This window comes from Tiliqua scincoides, chromosome 2 (assembly GCF_035046505.1).
Source record: "Tiliqua scincoides isolate rTilSci1 chromosome 2, rTilSci1.hap2, whole genome shotgun sequence".
NCBI classification, from domain to species: Eukaryota; Metazoa; Chordata; class Lepidosauria; order Squamata; family Scincidae; genus Tiliqua; species Tiliqua scincoides.
In genome coordinates this window covers 115,076,472-115,093,340 of record NC_089822.1, presented here as the reverse complement: position 1 = coordinate 115,093,340, position 16,869 = coordinate 115,076,472, and the positions used below count along the sequence as shown (strand labels likewise).

General features: G+C 45.6%; 1 protein-coding gene across 1 annotated transcript in view; it reads right to left on the bottom strand.

The window, feature by feature from the left end:
• The window catches only part of ARHGAP4 (Rho GTPase activating protein 4), a 74,019-nt gene that overhangs the window by 51,088 nt on the left and 6,062 nt on the right, over positions 1–16,869 (bottom strand). The window contains exon 2 of the mRNA XM_066613683.1: positions 512–707. Coding sequence (XP_066469780.1) covers positions 512–707 — 196 coding nt within the window. The remainder of the gene's footprint in view (positions 1–511; positions 708–16,869) is intronic.

Genomic DNA, 16,869 nt, shown 5'->3' with positions numbered 1-16,869 from the left:
CCATTTGGGTAACTGGTAATATAGCTTTCACTGTATTTGTCATCCTGTAGTGTTATTCAAAATCTGCTGCCTAAGAAGGACACCTCATACTACCTCACTGTAAGGCTAGGTCAGCGATTTTCAACCTTTTCCATCTCATGTCACACTGAGAGGGCGCTAAAATTTTCAAGGCACACCATCAGTTTTTTGACAATTGACAAGGAACACCGCTGTCGATAGGGGGCTCACTTCCCCCAACGGTCCTATTTTAATAAGGTGCCCCCCCCCCAAAAAAAAACCTCCCGCAAAATAGCAACCTGTGGAGCAATCATAGCACACCAATGTTCCGCAGCACCATGGTGGGAAATCACTAGGCTAGGTAATCATAGATCTGGAAACCAATTGTCCAGAATCGATCCTAGTCCTTTCCTCAGCTACTGCCCCACAACCACTTTTCCACTGCCCCATCCCCCAAACCCTGGAATGCCCTCTCCTGCAACTCCTGTTCCTTTGAAGAATCTAAAGGCGTCACCTGAAGTTCTGGTGCTCCTTGGAACTCCGAATCTTAGCAGAGAAACGCTCAGAAAGTTTCTCCAGACCCCGGGAATACTCCTGCTCTACCTCAGCCTTACGCCGTAGGAAGTCAGCCACATCTTGGAGTAACTGTTGTCGACTCTCAGCCTGAGAGTCAAGGCCGCGGACCTGCTCCCCCATCTGCCAACGCATTTCTGAAAGAAAAAAGTAAAGATAATAGAATTTGGAGGGGCTTGCGGAGCACAAGTTCTCAAAACTGTTGGGTGAATCACCTAAGGCTGGAAGGATAGTCATTGATTTCCCCCAAAGACTTGAAGGGTCTTTGAACAAGGGATAACTGCTTGTGGGATGTTCTTCAGTCTGTGGGTCATAGCCCCAATGGAGTCACAAAGCCTCATTTGGGGAGTGGTGGCAACCTTACAAAGCCTGTGCAAGAAAGGGCTTAGATCCAATTCAACAATGCTACTGCTGTATCAGAACTGAGTTCTTGGTATAATCCTGGACAGTCGCGTCTCACTGCGCTGAATGGGGTTGCACTCCCCCTGAAGGAGCAGGTCTGCAGCTTGGGGGTCCACCTGGACTCGCAGCTGCTCCTGGATTCCGAGGTGGCGGCTGTGGCTAGGGGGGCCTTCGCTCAGCTTCGGCTGGTGCGCCAGCTGCGGCCGTACTTGGATCGTGCAGACCTGGCCACGGTGATCCATGCCTCGGTGACATCGAGGTTAGATTACTGTAACGCGCTCTATGTGGGGCTGCCCTTGAAGACGGTTCGGAAACTGCAACTAGTGCAGAATACGGCGGCCCGTGTGGTTACTGGAGGTAGGCAGTTCGACTCTGTCAGTCCGCTTCTCCAGCGGCTGCATTGGCTGCCCATTCGTTTCCGGGCCCAATTCAAGGTGCTGGTTTTGACCTTTAAAGCCCTATACTGCTCTGGGCCAGGGTATCTTAGAGATTGCCTGCTCCCATACAATCCGGCTTGTCCTCTTAGGTCATCAGAGAAGGCCTTTTTACAAGTGCCGCCGCCTAAGGAGACACGTGGGGCGGCGGCAAGAAATAGGGCCTTCTCAGTAGTGGCACCAACGCTATGGAACTCCCTTCCCTTTGACTTAAGAATGGCTCCCTTTCTTGAGACCTTTTGGCGAGGCCTGAAGACCCTTCTTTTTAAACAAGCCTTCTGAGTTCTCGGCCTTTTTAACATCTTTTAATATTTTTTACAGGCCTGATTCTTTTATGACTTGCTGCTGTTCTATGCTCTTTTTACCTATTTTTTTTATTCTGACTGCTATTTTTTATGATATGTGTTAATATGTTTTTATTTGTTTTAAATTATGTTTTTAATCTGTTTTAAATTATGTTTTTAATCTGTCGTAATCTTGAGTCCCTTCGGGGAGAAAGGCGGGGTAAAAATAAAGTTGTTGTTGTTGTTGTTGTTGTTGTTGTTCTGCCCCGCAAATCCTAAGGCCAGTCCTGCTCAGATTCCTACCTCTCAAGGTTGTTGTGAAAACACAAGAGGTAGGGGAAACGGGACCAGTGAGAAGTGAGCAGACTGGGTCCCAGAAAGGGGGGTGGGATTGGAAGTGGGTCCACAGTCTCATTATTTATTTATTGAGGTCATGGCATGAAAAAGGTTGAAGACCACTGCTCTAGAGCAAACAATATTTTCTATTTTTTATTGTGGTGTATATAAAACATACCTTTTAAACAGGCCTTACCTTGTTTCTTTTGCAGAGTGAGCCCAACTTCCCTCCACCTTAGCACAGCATCAGGACTAAATCACAGGACTAAGCAATAGGTATTGAACTATCGGTCTTGCCCCTTCTCCCATGCTTCTGACAGGCTGTCCACCTTTTATTTTTAAAGTTTCAAAACTGCTCCAGGGATAGGAAGAAACAAGCAGGCTTGCAATGTTGCAGGTGCCAGCCAATCAGCACTGTACAGTGTACACAAGTGGTTTCTGCTGCACACTGACAGAAACCATTTTCACAAAGTTTGACCTGACAGACGAATAGATACATCTGCAGACAATGTGGCAAGTGTGCTTCTGCAGCGGCCCTAATGTTCAAATTAAAGGGAAGGAATGACTCTTAAACATGTCTGGAACAGATCAGAAGTTTACTTCCTTGCTCAATGAACACACACAAGAACACTGTTGTAGAAAGATGTAAAATGGTACTCACACTTACTTTGAGGAGGCCCACGCCATAGTTGAGAAAGTGAGGAACCCTGCCAGTTTCATCTGCCTGACTATGCACTTGCATGCTTTCATGCACAAGTATACTCTCTTTTTCACCCATGCTCATGAGGGCACACAACTCTACTAACACAAACACCGTATTCATACATATGCTTCCCCACACACTGTGAGTGCCAGCTTGGTTGGAAAGTTAAATAATGAAGCAGCCCAGATGGGAAAGTGAAGAAACAACCATGTGGCTGTTGGCAAATCCAAGCTAAATATATACCCACCTTCTACCAAACTTTTTCCACTACGTCTGATATGCAAACATAGCTGTAAGCACAATTATCTCCTAACAGCTCCTCTAAATTATTAATGAAAAAACAAGTTAGATGAATCAAAGGACACAATCTTATACTTGTTTGAAAAATGCTTGAAGCAGCATAGGATCTGGCACTCCCCTTACCTGCCAGCAGAATGCAAAATATGGCCTCCAGCAGCAGCACTGTCTGTACTAGAGGAATGCTAGTCATCTACCTGCACCACCAGTATAACTACCAGCTGTCTTGTAGATGGGGAGGCCTTTGGGCATGCTAATATAAGAACATAAGAACAGTCCCACTGGATCAGGCCATAAGCTGGCCATCTAGTCCAGCTTCCTGTATCTCACAGCGGCCCACCAAATGCCCCAGGGAGCACACCAGATAACAAAAGTGCCCTCCTGGTGCCCTCCCTTGCATCTGGTATTCTGACATAGCCCATTTCTAAAATCAGGAGGTTGCACATACACATCTTGGCTTGTAACCCATAACGGATTTTTCCTTCAGAAACTTGTCCAATCCCCTTTTAAAGGCATCCAGGCCAGATGCCATCACCACATCCTGTGGCAAGGAGTTCCACAGACCAACCACACGCTGAGTAAAGAAATATTTTCTTTTGTCTGTTCTAACTCTCCCAACACTCAATTTTAGTGGATGTCCCCTGGTTCTGGTATTATGTGAGAGTGTAAAGAGCATCTCCTTATCCACTCTGTCCATCCCCTGCATAATTTTGTATGTCTCAATCATGTCCCCCCTCAGGCGCCTCTTTTCTAGGCTGAAGAGGCCCAAACGCTGTAGCTTTTCCTCATAAGGAAGGTGCCCCTGCCCAGTAATCATCTTAGTCGCTCTCTTTTGCACCTTTTCCATTTCCACTATGTCTTTTTTGAGATGCTGCGACCAGAACTGGACCAGGTGTGGCCTTACCATCGATTTGTACAACGGCATTATAATACTAGCCGTGCTAATGCTTGCTGTGCTTGAGAACTGTCTCCTCGCGACCGACATATCTTCCTCACTCACTTTTTATAGAGCGTTCAGATCATACTGTTACAACGGCATTAACTTCTACTATTTTCTCAATTTCCCCCCACAACATTTGATTTGTGGTGAATTTTTTTGCAACACATTGCAGTTGTGCCAGCCTATTCAGTATAGTTATAGCACTATTAAGCTCTTCCAGGGCTCCTGTGCCTTCAGATCGTTTTTTTGCAAATTCACATCCTTTTTGTAAATTCAAGCCATTTTATCACTTCTGCTGATCCTGGTTCAGCAATTAGTGAACACAGTACAGTCAGTTCTGCCCCCCGCCCCCGCCCCCCACAGATACTGAGATCCACAGATACTGGGGTCTGCTTTTTAAAGTATTTGAAAAGTCAAAGTAAGAAAGAAAATAGCCTTTCCTATTGTAGTGCTACACAACTGCATCATTTGCAGGGCTGCAGGGCACTCAATGGTGCTGTGGAAGCCAAAAGGCCACTTCCACTCCCCAGCTTGACACTGGGGGGGTTGTGTGAACAAGAAGTGGCTTCTACAGCACCACTGAGTGCTCTGCAAATGGAATGGTTTTGCAGCACTACAGCAGAAGAGGTTGTTTTCTTTCTTATTTCGACTTTTGAAAACATTTTTAAAATTGGACACCAGTTTCTGCCGATGGTGAAATCCGTGGATAAGGTAGGTCCACTGTAATTGCCCCTTCAATGCCTTCTCTGTGAATTGCCCCATTTTGGTTTCTGTCCCCAAGGTCAGATGTATGTGCACCTGTAATTTACTAGTCTCCTCTTTCCCTCCTTTTAATTGAAAAATAGGGAGGGGCCACTGCTCAGTTATAGAGCACTTGATTTGCATGCAGAATGTGCCTGGTTAAAACCCTGTCATCTCCAAGTAGGGCTGAGGAAGATCTCTGTCCCAAACTTTGGGCAGCTGCTAAATGGGCTAACAGACCAGTCCTAACTTGTGCTGGAACAGGCAGGATGACTGACCTGTTGGATCCAGTTGGAAGTCAACATGAGGTAAGGGGATATCTTTCCTCTTACCCCAGGTTGAGTTCCAACCGGCCCCTACGGGGCAGCTCAGATCTGCACCAGTGATTTTAGACCAGGTAAAGCTGTACTGCCTGGCAGCGGGGTGGGGTGGGGGGGTTAGGATTCAGCCTGAGCCACTGCAGCTGATCTCACCCCCTCCTGGGCTCAATCCTCCTCCTGCCCCGCCCTCCCCATCTAAAAACACCCCCTCCCTGCCTTTGTTTCACCCTCCTGCCACCCTCTCCCACCCCCTGTGCTGGCCTGCCTCTGCCCATCTTACCCCACATCTTTATGGCACATTCAGGAGCCGGCATGAGCCAGCTCAGCAGCAAGGTTCGCACTACGCTCCAAAGGTCTGATGTGACAGAAGGCAGTTTTATGTGTTCATGTAAATTCCCTTAGAACAGGGGTGCTCACACTTTTTTGGCTCGAGAGCTACTTTGAAACCCAGCAAGGCCCGGAGATCTACCAGAGTTTTTTTTACAATGTTCGCGCCATCATAACATATAACATTTATGTGTACAATGTATGTTGGTGTACCTTGAGCCCCACTGAGTATAACAGGACTTACTCCTGAGTAGACATGCCTAGGATTAGGCTGTGAGGCTGCAATCCTAACCACACTTACCTGGGAGTATGCCCCATTGAGTACAATGGGCCTTACTCCCGGCGTTTCCTCCCAGAGGCACCTGAAGGGGGGGGGGGTCGGCATTTTGCCTCGCGATCTACCGGTAGATCGCGATCCACCTATTGAGCACCCCTGCCTTAGAACAACCTATTATCAGGAGTGGATAAAAAAAATAAAAGATTTTAATCTTAGCTCATTCATTTATTATATTGACAGTTATTACTTTAATGATAAAACCATACTCTTTAGAAACATACAGGGTGGAGTAAAGACTGTTGCTAGTGAAGTAGACTGTGGTGTAGATTTTAATCATATGTGGGAGACTTGTCCAGCCAGGGACGCTGAGAGCTGGCACAGGACCCAGGGCAAGATGCCTGATTACACCCTGCATTGGAATTGTGGAAGATATTGCAAGGAGATAGGATGTGGTGTCTGCAGTGGCCCTTTGCTCTGGTGAACCTGGGAGACATGGGGTTAAAGCCTGGGCTTTCAGCAGTGAGTGTGCTGCACAGCTGCAGCCACTAGAGGCAACAAGGTCTTCAGGGATATAAGTAGCACCTGAAGCAGGGAGAGTTTGTGGCTTGTAGCTGGAGAGAGAGTAGAGGAGACTTGCTAATTTATCAGACTGGCTAACTGGCTTGTTGACCAACGAACCGACTCATGAACTGGCTAATGGATCAACCAACTGACACACTGACTGATGGACGGACAATGAACTGACACACTGTCTGATGGACTGGAGGACAGACAACAAACTGGCACACCGACTAATGGACTAACTAACAGACTAACCAAACAGACTGCTGAGTGGTGGAAAACTGAGGTGGTGCTGCCTTAGGAACTGGGAGGGGGGACCCTGCAGCTCCACAGGCAAGCTACCCTTTTTTGCTGCTGCTGGGTAATTTTGGCAGACTGCTAGAGCTACCTGTGGCTAAGCTGGCTAAGCTAATTAGCTTAAAGTGGGCATAAGTTTTTTAGGCAAAGTTTGGAACAGGAATTTGGCAAAACTGGCCCTCCTTCCTAAATCTTCCTACAAACCAGATATTACTACTTTTAAACAAGTTTTTAATTGACAGTTTTAACGTAGCATGAACAAGAGTGAAACTACAGTAAATGAAAACCTTCATCAGAATGGGATAGTTTCCTTAATTTGACTAGTGTTGTTGTGTCTTTTCTTCTACTTCAGCAAAGTACAGGTTCTGCCTTTTTATCAGCTGATTTTGTATCAGTAGATTTCATTCAACACATATGGCAATGGCGCTAAAAAAAACTGAGCTGCTAAAAAAAATCCCTTAAAAATCATTTAAATAAGTGGGGGGGGGGGGGAAGCTGGAAAAAGGTTCCCTTACTTTCCGTGGCAAACTGGAGAGATTCAGGGCAGTCTATGGCACTCTGAGGAGCCATTCCTCATTGTGCTGAGGCCCCCTCCCCTGGCCGGAGACTGCTCTGTTTAGAAAGTTCATGCTGCCCTGGGGGGAAGGCTGCCGTACACCCAGGAGGAGAGGAGCGCATACACTCATATGCACACAGAGTCCTCAGAGGATTTATAACATAGGAGAGTCTACCGAAGGAGAGAAGGTCAAGGCTCAGCATCCGTCTCTCCTTGGGGAAATCAGTTTCACCAGGTGTCTCCCTGTGATGGCTGGAAACACTGACAGACTGGAGGCAAGCGGGGCAAGACATTCAGGCTCCAGGAGGACCCTGGAGGGCTTTCTGAAGTGCACAGAGGCAGTTTCCCTGGGCCTCGGAATGCCTTAAATGACATAAAAATGTCACTTCCAGTTTCCTGAGGGAAAATGCAAGTTGTGTTCTTTTGGCTCTGTGAGCCTTTCTGAAGTCTGCAGCAGTAGCAGGCAGATGTGCACTGCTTCTGCAAGCTTCAGAGAGCCTTCAGGAGGGGACCAGAGCTGTGCTCCGGTCCCCTTTGGAAGGCTTAAAGGGGTTGATTGTGGATTTGATTCTCCATTAACTTTGGCATCTGTGAATGTCCTGCAGATAGGCACTCCGTCCTCCATTGTATCTGTCACTCTTCATGGAAAAATTTGAATTAACACAGAACGGATAGTTTTGTGAGTAAGGCGGAATGGCAAAAACTGCACTGAGGCAAAGTTAATAACAGATGGAAAAATTTATCAACTAGAAAAAAATTTCTAAGAATTTTAGCATAGAAAACAGCCTGCAAACAGTACAGCATATTACTCTTCCAGACAGAATCTCAAAAGATGGTCTGAGCTATACTAGCTACAAGCTATCACCTGTATTCCCTTCAGCAGCTGCCCAGGATGAAGCTGTAGAACAGGCAAGTAGGCCCAGAAACAGTAGTACAGCTCAGGAGTCTTGCTAAAAGACTGGATCAAAAGTTGGATCTCGGGCTCTTTCCTTCAAAATGGTATTTCAGCTCTAAGACCTTAATGCAGCTCTCTTGTCAAGATCTGCCACTCTACTGCCTCTCAGGCTGGACCGGAGGACCTTTCACAGGTTTTGCAAAGCCTTCTTGCTGGACCTGAGAAACTAAGAACGCAATCCTGAGCGCTCAATTGGCCGGCGCAAATCCCTTGGCCGAGAAGTGTCGCAAACATGCCATAAAGCACATCTGTGCCTCCTTTTGAGTTGGGGAGCCCAGCTCAAGGATGCATGCTGGCCTCCCCATGCCAGAGCAAGCCCAGGCAGAGGTGACAGGCCTGGGAGTAGAGCGGGACCAGCCTCTGGGTCTTAGGCTGGATCATAACCCCCCTCCAGAGCAGACCAACTTAACTCTGGAATGGTTGGATCTGTACCAGCAATTTAGTTGGTGAAGACTGAAGTAGCTCCATTGCAGTGGCTGGGGAGGTGGTCGGAGAAAGGGGAAAATATTCCCTTGCCCTGAGTTGTGCCACAGTCACCTACAACCCTGCGCTGGATACAGCGCAGGCCAGGCGGCCTACCTGTTCCAGGGCAGGTTAGGATTGGGTTGCTCATCTTCAATCAGGGTCAGGGATTGATTGACAGTGAAAGGTAATAGTTCATGCAGTAACCAAGCACCCTGCTCTAATGCATTCTGAGGGGACTGTAGTTTATTATCTGAGAGTTGTTAGATCTCCAGAATGCATTGGGATAACAGAAGTGCATTGGAAGTGGATTAAAACTGTAGTGGAAATGCAACCCTGAATAAATTTTTGTACTGTATAGTTTATTTGTCATGGTCTGGGCCTCCTAGTGGTCTGGGCTCCAGGGATTTTGCTCCCACCCCTCTAATCCTCAGGCCAGTTATGGACAGGCTCTGGAGGAAAATACATGGAGCTGTAAAAGTAAGAATATAGTTTATTTGATCCAATTTTAGAATGCAGGCATTTCAGAGGGCATAGGCCAGTTTAGAACAACCTGGTTTCCTTTGATTGTTATGCAAATTATTGATTGAAAATGTTTATGCCCCACCTTGGCAACTCAAGGCAGCTTCACAACTGAGTAAAATACAGAAATATAACACTGAAACAAGCACTAAAACAAAGCAACTGGTGTACAAATGGGGAGGCTGAGGGGGCTGTAGGCTCAGGAGCCACCCTTAGGGGGTGACACTACTAGTGACCAAAATAGCTAAAATTGCAATTTGTAGGAATAATACCATCATGTTATATACCATTTGATGTGTATTTTCCAGCAGAACTCAATGAAAAAACCAGAGTGAACAATTTCCATTCCATCAATAGTTGTTGCCAAAAACTATAAAACAAAAATGCAACTGTCTTATAATAAAAAGTACATTTCCTTAACGCAAAATGGATCAGTGAGACTGAGTGTTCAAAGAGCTAATGAGATATTTTGACACAGCATGAAACTAAAGGTGTTAGTAAGGCGATATCCTTGGGGGGGGGGGAACACCACTAGAGACCAAAATTGTGGAAATCGTGGTTTTTGGGAATAATACCGTTATGCTATATACCACTCAATGCGTAATTTACAGCAGAATGCAATGAAACAAACTGAAATGAAATATCTGTGTTCTATCAAAAGTTATAGCCAAATAACCAGAAAAGAAAAACACAACTGCCTTATGCCATAAAAAGTGGATTTTCTTAACTGACCAATGAGCCTGAGGTTGCAATCCTAACCACACTTTCCTGAGAGTAAGCCCCATTGAACAAAATAGGACTTACTGAGTAGACCTGGTTAGGATTGTGCCCTGAGAGCTAATGAGGTATTATTATGACACAGCATGGAACCAATGTTATTATTAGTCAGCTGCCTTTTCCATGTATTAGAGATAATATTCAAACTCCTGTTCAGTTGTGTGAATGTCATCAAGTTGGCCACTGTTTGTTTGGTTGGTTACTGATTGGTTAGGTGACCTGTACCTAGAGTAAAATAAATAAAGTTAATGGGGGTGACACCATGAGTTACCAAATCAGGTAACATCAATTTTAGTGATGGCACTGGTGGGAAGATTGGGTGTTGTTGGTCACTGGTTTAGATGACTTTTAAAGTGGATTCTAAACATTGATGGTGCACTATGGTCTATCAGTGGTTATTAACCATGATAGCTACATTAAACCTCCAGATGCAGGGGCAGTATGTCACTGAGTCAGGGACAGATCCTGTGTTTGTGTTGGGATGGGTGGCATGAGCACTGTATTAATTTCTGAGCCCAGGTCAACCTGGTCTCCTGGTTGAACTTGGGCCTCTGCAGCTGAGGTTTCCTGGGTGAGCAGACCTGGGCTCCTGCCTGGACTTGGAGCCCATATCTACCTGCTAGGTAGACCTGGGCTCCCATTATGGCTGCCCTCTGGAGCTGCCTCTTCCAGGTGGGTAGACCTAGGCTCCAGGTTGAACTTTCATCTCCATGGCCAAGTTTTGCTAAGCAGATAGACCTGGGTTCCCAACTGGCCTTACAGCCCAGATTAAATTTTGTCATATCTTAAAAATTTACAGGCCCCAGGTTCCAAACGACCTTTGTACATCACTGCAAAGCAATAACCAAAAAGGCAGCTTAACAACCCCAATCTCCTACCAAACAGCAGCAATATCACCCAGCCATCACCATCCATAGCCAACCCTCTCACTCAAAAGCAGAACGAAAAGCCCAAGTCTTTACACAACATCTGCAGGAAGATAAGGTAAGGAACAATCAGTCTCTGTCAAGAAGACATTCTACAAGGTTGGTGCCCTGCGCCTAGCAGGGGCCCAACATGCCTCAGAAGGCAAAAACACTTGAACCAAGGCCTCTGATGAAGGAAGTATGATAATTGGGGTGTATGATAATTGAGATCTCCCACTCTCAGCTGCTGAGCTGCAAAGTGACGCATTGGCAGAAATGGCGCTGCTGAAAGGACAGCCCGTGTGATAATTGGGCTCTTCCAGAGCCGCCCTTCCAGTAGCATCACTTCTGCTCAGATACCAGGTGGGAGAAATGGAAGGACATCTCAGAAGGCAAGGAACAATATGGAATAAAGGGCAAACCAAGAGAGGTAAGAAAAGGAGAAGTTGCTGAGGCACTGGGAGAGCCCAATTATCATACAGGCTGCCCTTTCAACAGTGCTGTTTCTGCTGAGGTGTCACTTTGAAGAGCACCTCGAAGTTGCTAAGCTGTAAATTGATGCCTCAGTAGAAGACAATTGGCATGAGTAGAAGACAATTGTGATAATTGGGCTCTCCCATATCTCAAAAATATTATCAAGATTTGCAAATTTTCTCTTCTGTCCTTTGCAGCTAATGAGTTCCTATGTGTCCATCAGCTGTTTAATACAAGTTGAGCCTCATTATTCCACCTCATTATTCCACTCCAAGCACTCACCTGGATGGCAAAAAAAATGCACTATAGCAAATCAATTTAAAAGACAAAGTTTCTTTGCTCCAGTGATTTAAAAACAGCCTTGCTGACCTTTGTGATGTAAGGTAAGAGTCATTAAGAAGACAATCCATCAATCAGTCATCCTCCAAGCTTCACTCAGCCCCCCTTCACCAATGCAAAGTGATCACCTTTCTTTCACGTGCTGGGGGAAGGGAGGGGTTGCCTGGAGAGAGAAGACTGATGGGTTGTCAGCCAGCTGCCCTCTCTCTCTCATTAATGAGGCTATTGTTAAAGGACTGTTCAGTTTTTTAAACTGATTTTAAAGGGATGCATTTTTCCCCTTCTCCAGGAATCAGCACATTCCTTCTCATTTGCAGTGGCCATTCGTGTTGAGTCAATAAGTCAAATCTGTGTATAAAAAATCTATGTATAACAAGGCTGGACCTGTAATGTCATTTCCAGCCTTTAGCAGGCACTGTGAATGGCCTCCGTCCCCGTTTATCCTCCTTGTTTCTGTTGTGGTCCATCGAATCTGGACATGCCCCTGGAAAAACATGATACAGTAGCGCTAACAATAACCCACATTGGTGTCTATTGCACTTTGTTATTAACAGATTTTCTCTTTCAATACATGTGACAATTCAAACACAAGGAAAATGTAGTTGGACAGTGGATAACATCGTGTGAACACTCTGTAAAGCATGTGCAAAGAAAGTGTAATGATCTCAGACTAAACACCCCATTTTGGGAAGCACCCAGAATGATCACCAAAAAGCAGGCTTACCACTCTGGTCATCTATGGTAAAAAAGTTATAAAAGAAGCTTTTATCAGTGTGAAGAGAGAGAGAGAGAATTCTCTCCTCCCCCCTTTCCTTTTTGGGTCACACAAGATGACTAATATAGGTCTTGTTGTTGGCAACCTTCAGTCTTGAACGACTATGGTATCATGCTCTGAAAGGTGGTTCTGGAACAGCGTGTGGCTGAAAAGGCCAATTCGGGAGTGACAATCCCTTCCACACTGGGAGCAAGTGCAGTCTGTCCCTGGTCTGTCTCCCTGGCTATGGGCCTTCCTTCTTTGCCTCTTTGCCTCAGACTGTTGGCCAAGTGTCTCTTCAAACTGGGAAAGGCCATGCTGCACAGCCTGCCTCCAAGCGGGACGCTCAGAGGCCAGGGTTTCCCACTTGTTGAGGTCCACTCCTAAGGCCTTCAGATCCCTCTTGCAGATGTCCTTGTATCGCAGCTGTGGTCTACCTGTAGGGCGCTTTCCTTGCATGAGTTCTCCATAGACGAGATCCTTTGGGATCTGGCCATCATCCATTCTCACAACATGACCGAGCCAACACAGGCGTCTCTGTTTCAGCAGTGCATACATGCTAGGGATTCCAGCACGTTCCAGGACTGTGTTGTTTGGAACTTTGTCCTCCCAGGTGATGCCGAGAATGCGTTGGAGGCAGCACATGTGGAAAGCGTTCAGTTTCCTCTCTGTTATATAGAATATAGGTCTATGGGAGCAAATAAACTAATAAAACTTTTTGTGGGCCAGGACTTTTGCCCAGAAGTCTTTCTAATAAGAAATTTAACAGCTCAAGCCTACCTAAATCCCTGTGCAGCCTCCATTGTATCCTATGGTGGATTTTTGGCTGCTGGCAGTCTCTTCCATGTAAGAGGACATTTCATTCTTTCCCTGGAGTCCAGCAGCTGCTATGGGGCAACTCAGACCTGCTCCAGCTCAACTGCTGGCATATGCCTCTTTTGCTCCAAGAAGGCAGATCAGGCTCAGGAAGGGGCTTGAGATTCAGTGTGCCATTGCCAATCCTACCCCTTCCCAGGATTGATCCATCCTCCTCCCCCATCCCATTCAACCCCCTCCCCAGCTCTAGCTCACCTCCTCTGGTAGGGCATGTAGATTGGAGCATAAATCCCATTAGGTACAATGGAGCCTACATCCTAGTAAGTGTGCATGGATTGAAACCCAACTACCACAGGTACCATCTATAAGGCTACAAATTTATACCAATAGATATTCTTGTCTTATCTGCAGGTCACTCAGAGGTACAGGTTGTTCAAGCATATCAGGGCAGCCAGGAGAAGCCTAGAGGAGCTTTTAAAGTACCTACAGAGGATCTGTGAAGCATCTGAGAAACATTTTGAGTGATTGCAGATGGCTTACAAGCCTTTTAGGACACAGCTGCTGCTCCTCTATTTGTTTGTTTACATTTGTAGGAAGGAGGGAACTCAGTTGTAGAGTCTTCTGAGCATGTTAATTCCAAACCCAGAAGTGCCTCTTAAAAATGACAGCAGAGCGTTGAGGTGAGCTGATTATGTTGCTTTATATTGGTGCTGCACTCCTTTTGGAAGGTTTTTAAAAGTGAAAATGCTTTTTCTGCAGTTTTTTTTAAGCAATCAATGCAATGTTCAATTCTGTTGCTTTAAGGGGGGAGTGGCACACAGTACTACCTAAGCACCTTGTTAATACCTTCCAAAAAGTGGCATGGCTCAGATTCTTTCCCTCCTTTCAATCAGGCTCCAGGGCAGCTTCAGCTCCTCCTCACAAGCACCATTCTCTAAGTTCCTCCCCCCCCCCACCCCAATTCATCCAAGGGTCATGGAACATTCCATGATTTTCATTTGAAAACCTGCCCTTGACTTATGCGTGAGACTGCCTTAGAGGTGGGTATCTATGGTATTCTGCAGCAAGCCATGGCTGTACATGGTTCTGAATAACTGCAACCATACTAATACACACAAGGACCTCAAGGACACACCAAAAAGATTGTGAACGTCACTGTATGGAGTAGAGGTTATGTGTAAGCAGGGTGATAAGTTGCAATTTTAAAAGAGTATAGGAAAAATGTAGGACATGGTGTTGGGTGAAAAATTCCTGAGAATCTTGACTATTTTATTAAAATTTAAAAGAAGCACACTTCTAGCCCTTGCAACTGCAAAGATATTCAGTCAATCCTTGATTTAATGGGGGAGGGGGCACCCCTTAATGCCAAAAGTCAACAGACTTATGACAACGCACGCACACATGTGCAAAATATGCAGTTTTAAAAGAAGCAGATAATGCCTGTTACTATCAAAGCCAGTTAAATGACTAGGCCTTTAAATTAAGGGTTCACTATCCTTAAAAATATGAGCAATGCCCACTGAATACTTTTCCAAGGATCAGGAGGTGGAGTTTCAGCTACATGCCTCTCAGGTTTACTTAAACTGGAATAAATTACACAAAGAAATAAAACACACAACTGCAGAACAAAACAAGAGAAATGATGCACATGAATACAGGATGGACAGCTTACAACAGTCAAAGAATCCAGTTTTTCCTAAATTTGGACTGCCCAGGCACAGAAATTTTAATTCATTTATTTTAAGCACCATAAGAACATAAGAACATATGAACATAAGAACAGCCCCACTGGATCAGGCCATAGGCCCATCTAGTCCAGCTTCCTGTATCTCACAGCGGCCCACCAAATGCCCCAGGGAGCACACCAGATAACAAGAGACCTCGTCCTGGTGCTCTCCCCTACATCTGGCATTCTGACTTAACCCATTCCTAAAATCAGGAGGTTGCGCATACACATCATGGCTTGTACCCCATAATGGATTTTTCCTCCAGAAACTCGTCCAATCCCCTTTTAAAGGCGTCTAGGCTAGACGCCAGCACCACATCCTGTGGCAAGGAGTTCCACAGACTGACCACGCGCTGAGTAAAGAAATATTTTCTTTTGTCTGTCCTAACCCGCCCAACACTCAATTTTAGTGGATGTCCCCTGGTTCTGGTATTATGTGAGAGTGTAAAGAGCATCTCCCTATCCACTCTGTCCATCCCCTGCATAATTTTGTATGTCTCAATCATGTCCCCCCTCAAGCGTCTCTTTTCTAGGCTGAAGAGGCCCAAACGCCGTAGCCTTTCCTCATAAGGAAGGTGCCCCAGTCCCGTAATCAGCTTAGTCGCTCTCTTTTGCACCTTTTCCATTTCCACTATGTCTTTTTTGAGATGCGGCGACCAGAACTGGACACAATACTCCAGGTGTGGCCTTACCATCGATTTGTACAACGGCATTATAATACTAGCCGTTTTGTTCTCAATACCCTTCCTAATGATCCCAAGCATAGAATTGGCCTTCTTCACTGCCGCCGCACATTGGGTCGACACTTTCATCGACCTGTCCACCACCACCCCAAGATCTCTCTCCTGATCTGTCACAGACAGCTCAGAACCCATCAGCCTATATCTAAAGTTTTGATTTTTTGCCCCAATGTGCATGACTTTACACTTACTGACATTGAAGCGCATCTGCCATTTTGCTGCCCATTCTGCCAGTCTGGAGAGATCCTTCTGGAGCTCCTCACAATCACTTCTGGTCTTTACCACTCGGAAAAGTTTGGTGTCGTCTGCAAACTTAGCCACTTCACTGCTCAACCCTGTCTCCAGGTCATTTATGAAGAGGTTGAAAAGCACCGGTCCCAGGACAGATCCTTGGGGCACACCGCTTTTCACCTCTCTCCATTGTGAAAATTTGACTATAAGTGACCATAAATTTGACTATAAGTAGAGAAAAGGGGTAGAAATTAACACAGTTAATTAGTTAACGCAGTGATGCAAGAATTAAGTAGCAAGACTGAAAAAAGGGAAAGGATTGGCCAGATATACCCACATACCACCCTAAGCACATTAGACAGAGACTTCAAGGCTGAGGAGAATCTCCATCCCCTCCTTTGCCAGATGTATCAATAAAAACCTAGGCAAAACAGCAAGGGGATGTATATGAGCCCTTCCCCCAATCCTCCTCACAAAAGCCTCTGAAAAATCCGAACTGACAACTCAGAAACTGAAAGCCCAACAAGTAGCAGGGAGAGAACACTCCGCTGGAAATCTAGGGGAGAGTGAATTGGCTGGCTGAGAAAAGGGGTTCCATGACCTTTTCCTCTAAGCAAACTGGAGGTTCTGGGTTCATTCTGTATTATGACGACATGGTTATGTGGAGATACAGCCTTGGTGAAGAGGCCAGGACAAGAAGACCTTTTTGTCCCCTTTAGAAGTCATCTGAGGGGAATGATACACATGAACTGGAGTAATTACACTAACATGTGCAGGGATCCAAAGTTCAGAAGACTGCAGTCAGATTTATAGCCTGCCCTGTCTCTTAGGCTTAGCACAGGTAACAATTTTTCCTTATTTCATTCATATGCACAATCTGTTCTTTACTGCAGTTATATTCCACCATTTTCCCAAGGAGCTCATGGTGGTAAACACTGTCCCCAGGTTTTATCCTCACAATAGCCTTGTAGTTAAACTGAGAGTGATTGGTCCAAAGTCAACAAAGAAGCTTAAATGGCTCAGTATGGAACTAAGGTATTTTGGATCTTAGTCCTATACTATAACCACCATCACTTCCTTTTATTATTTTTCCTCCAATTCACAAAAAAACAAGATTGTGTCT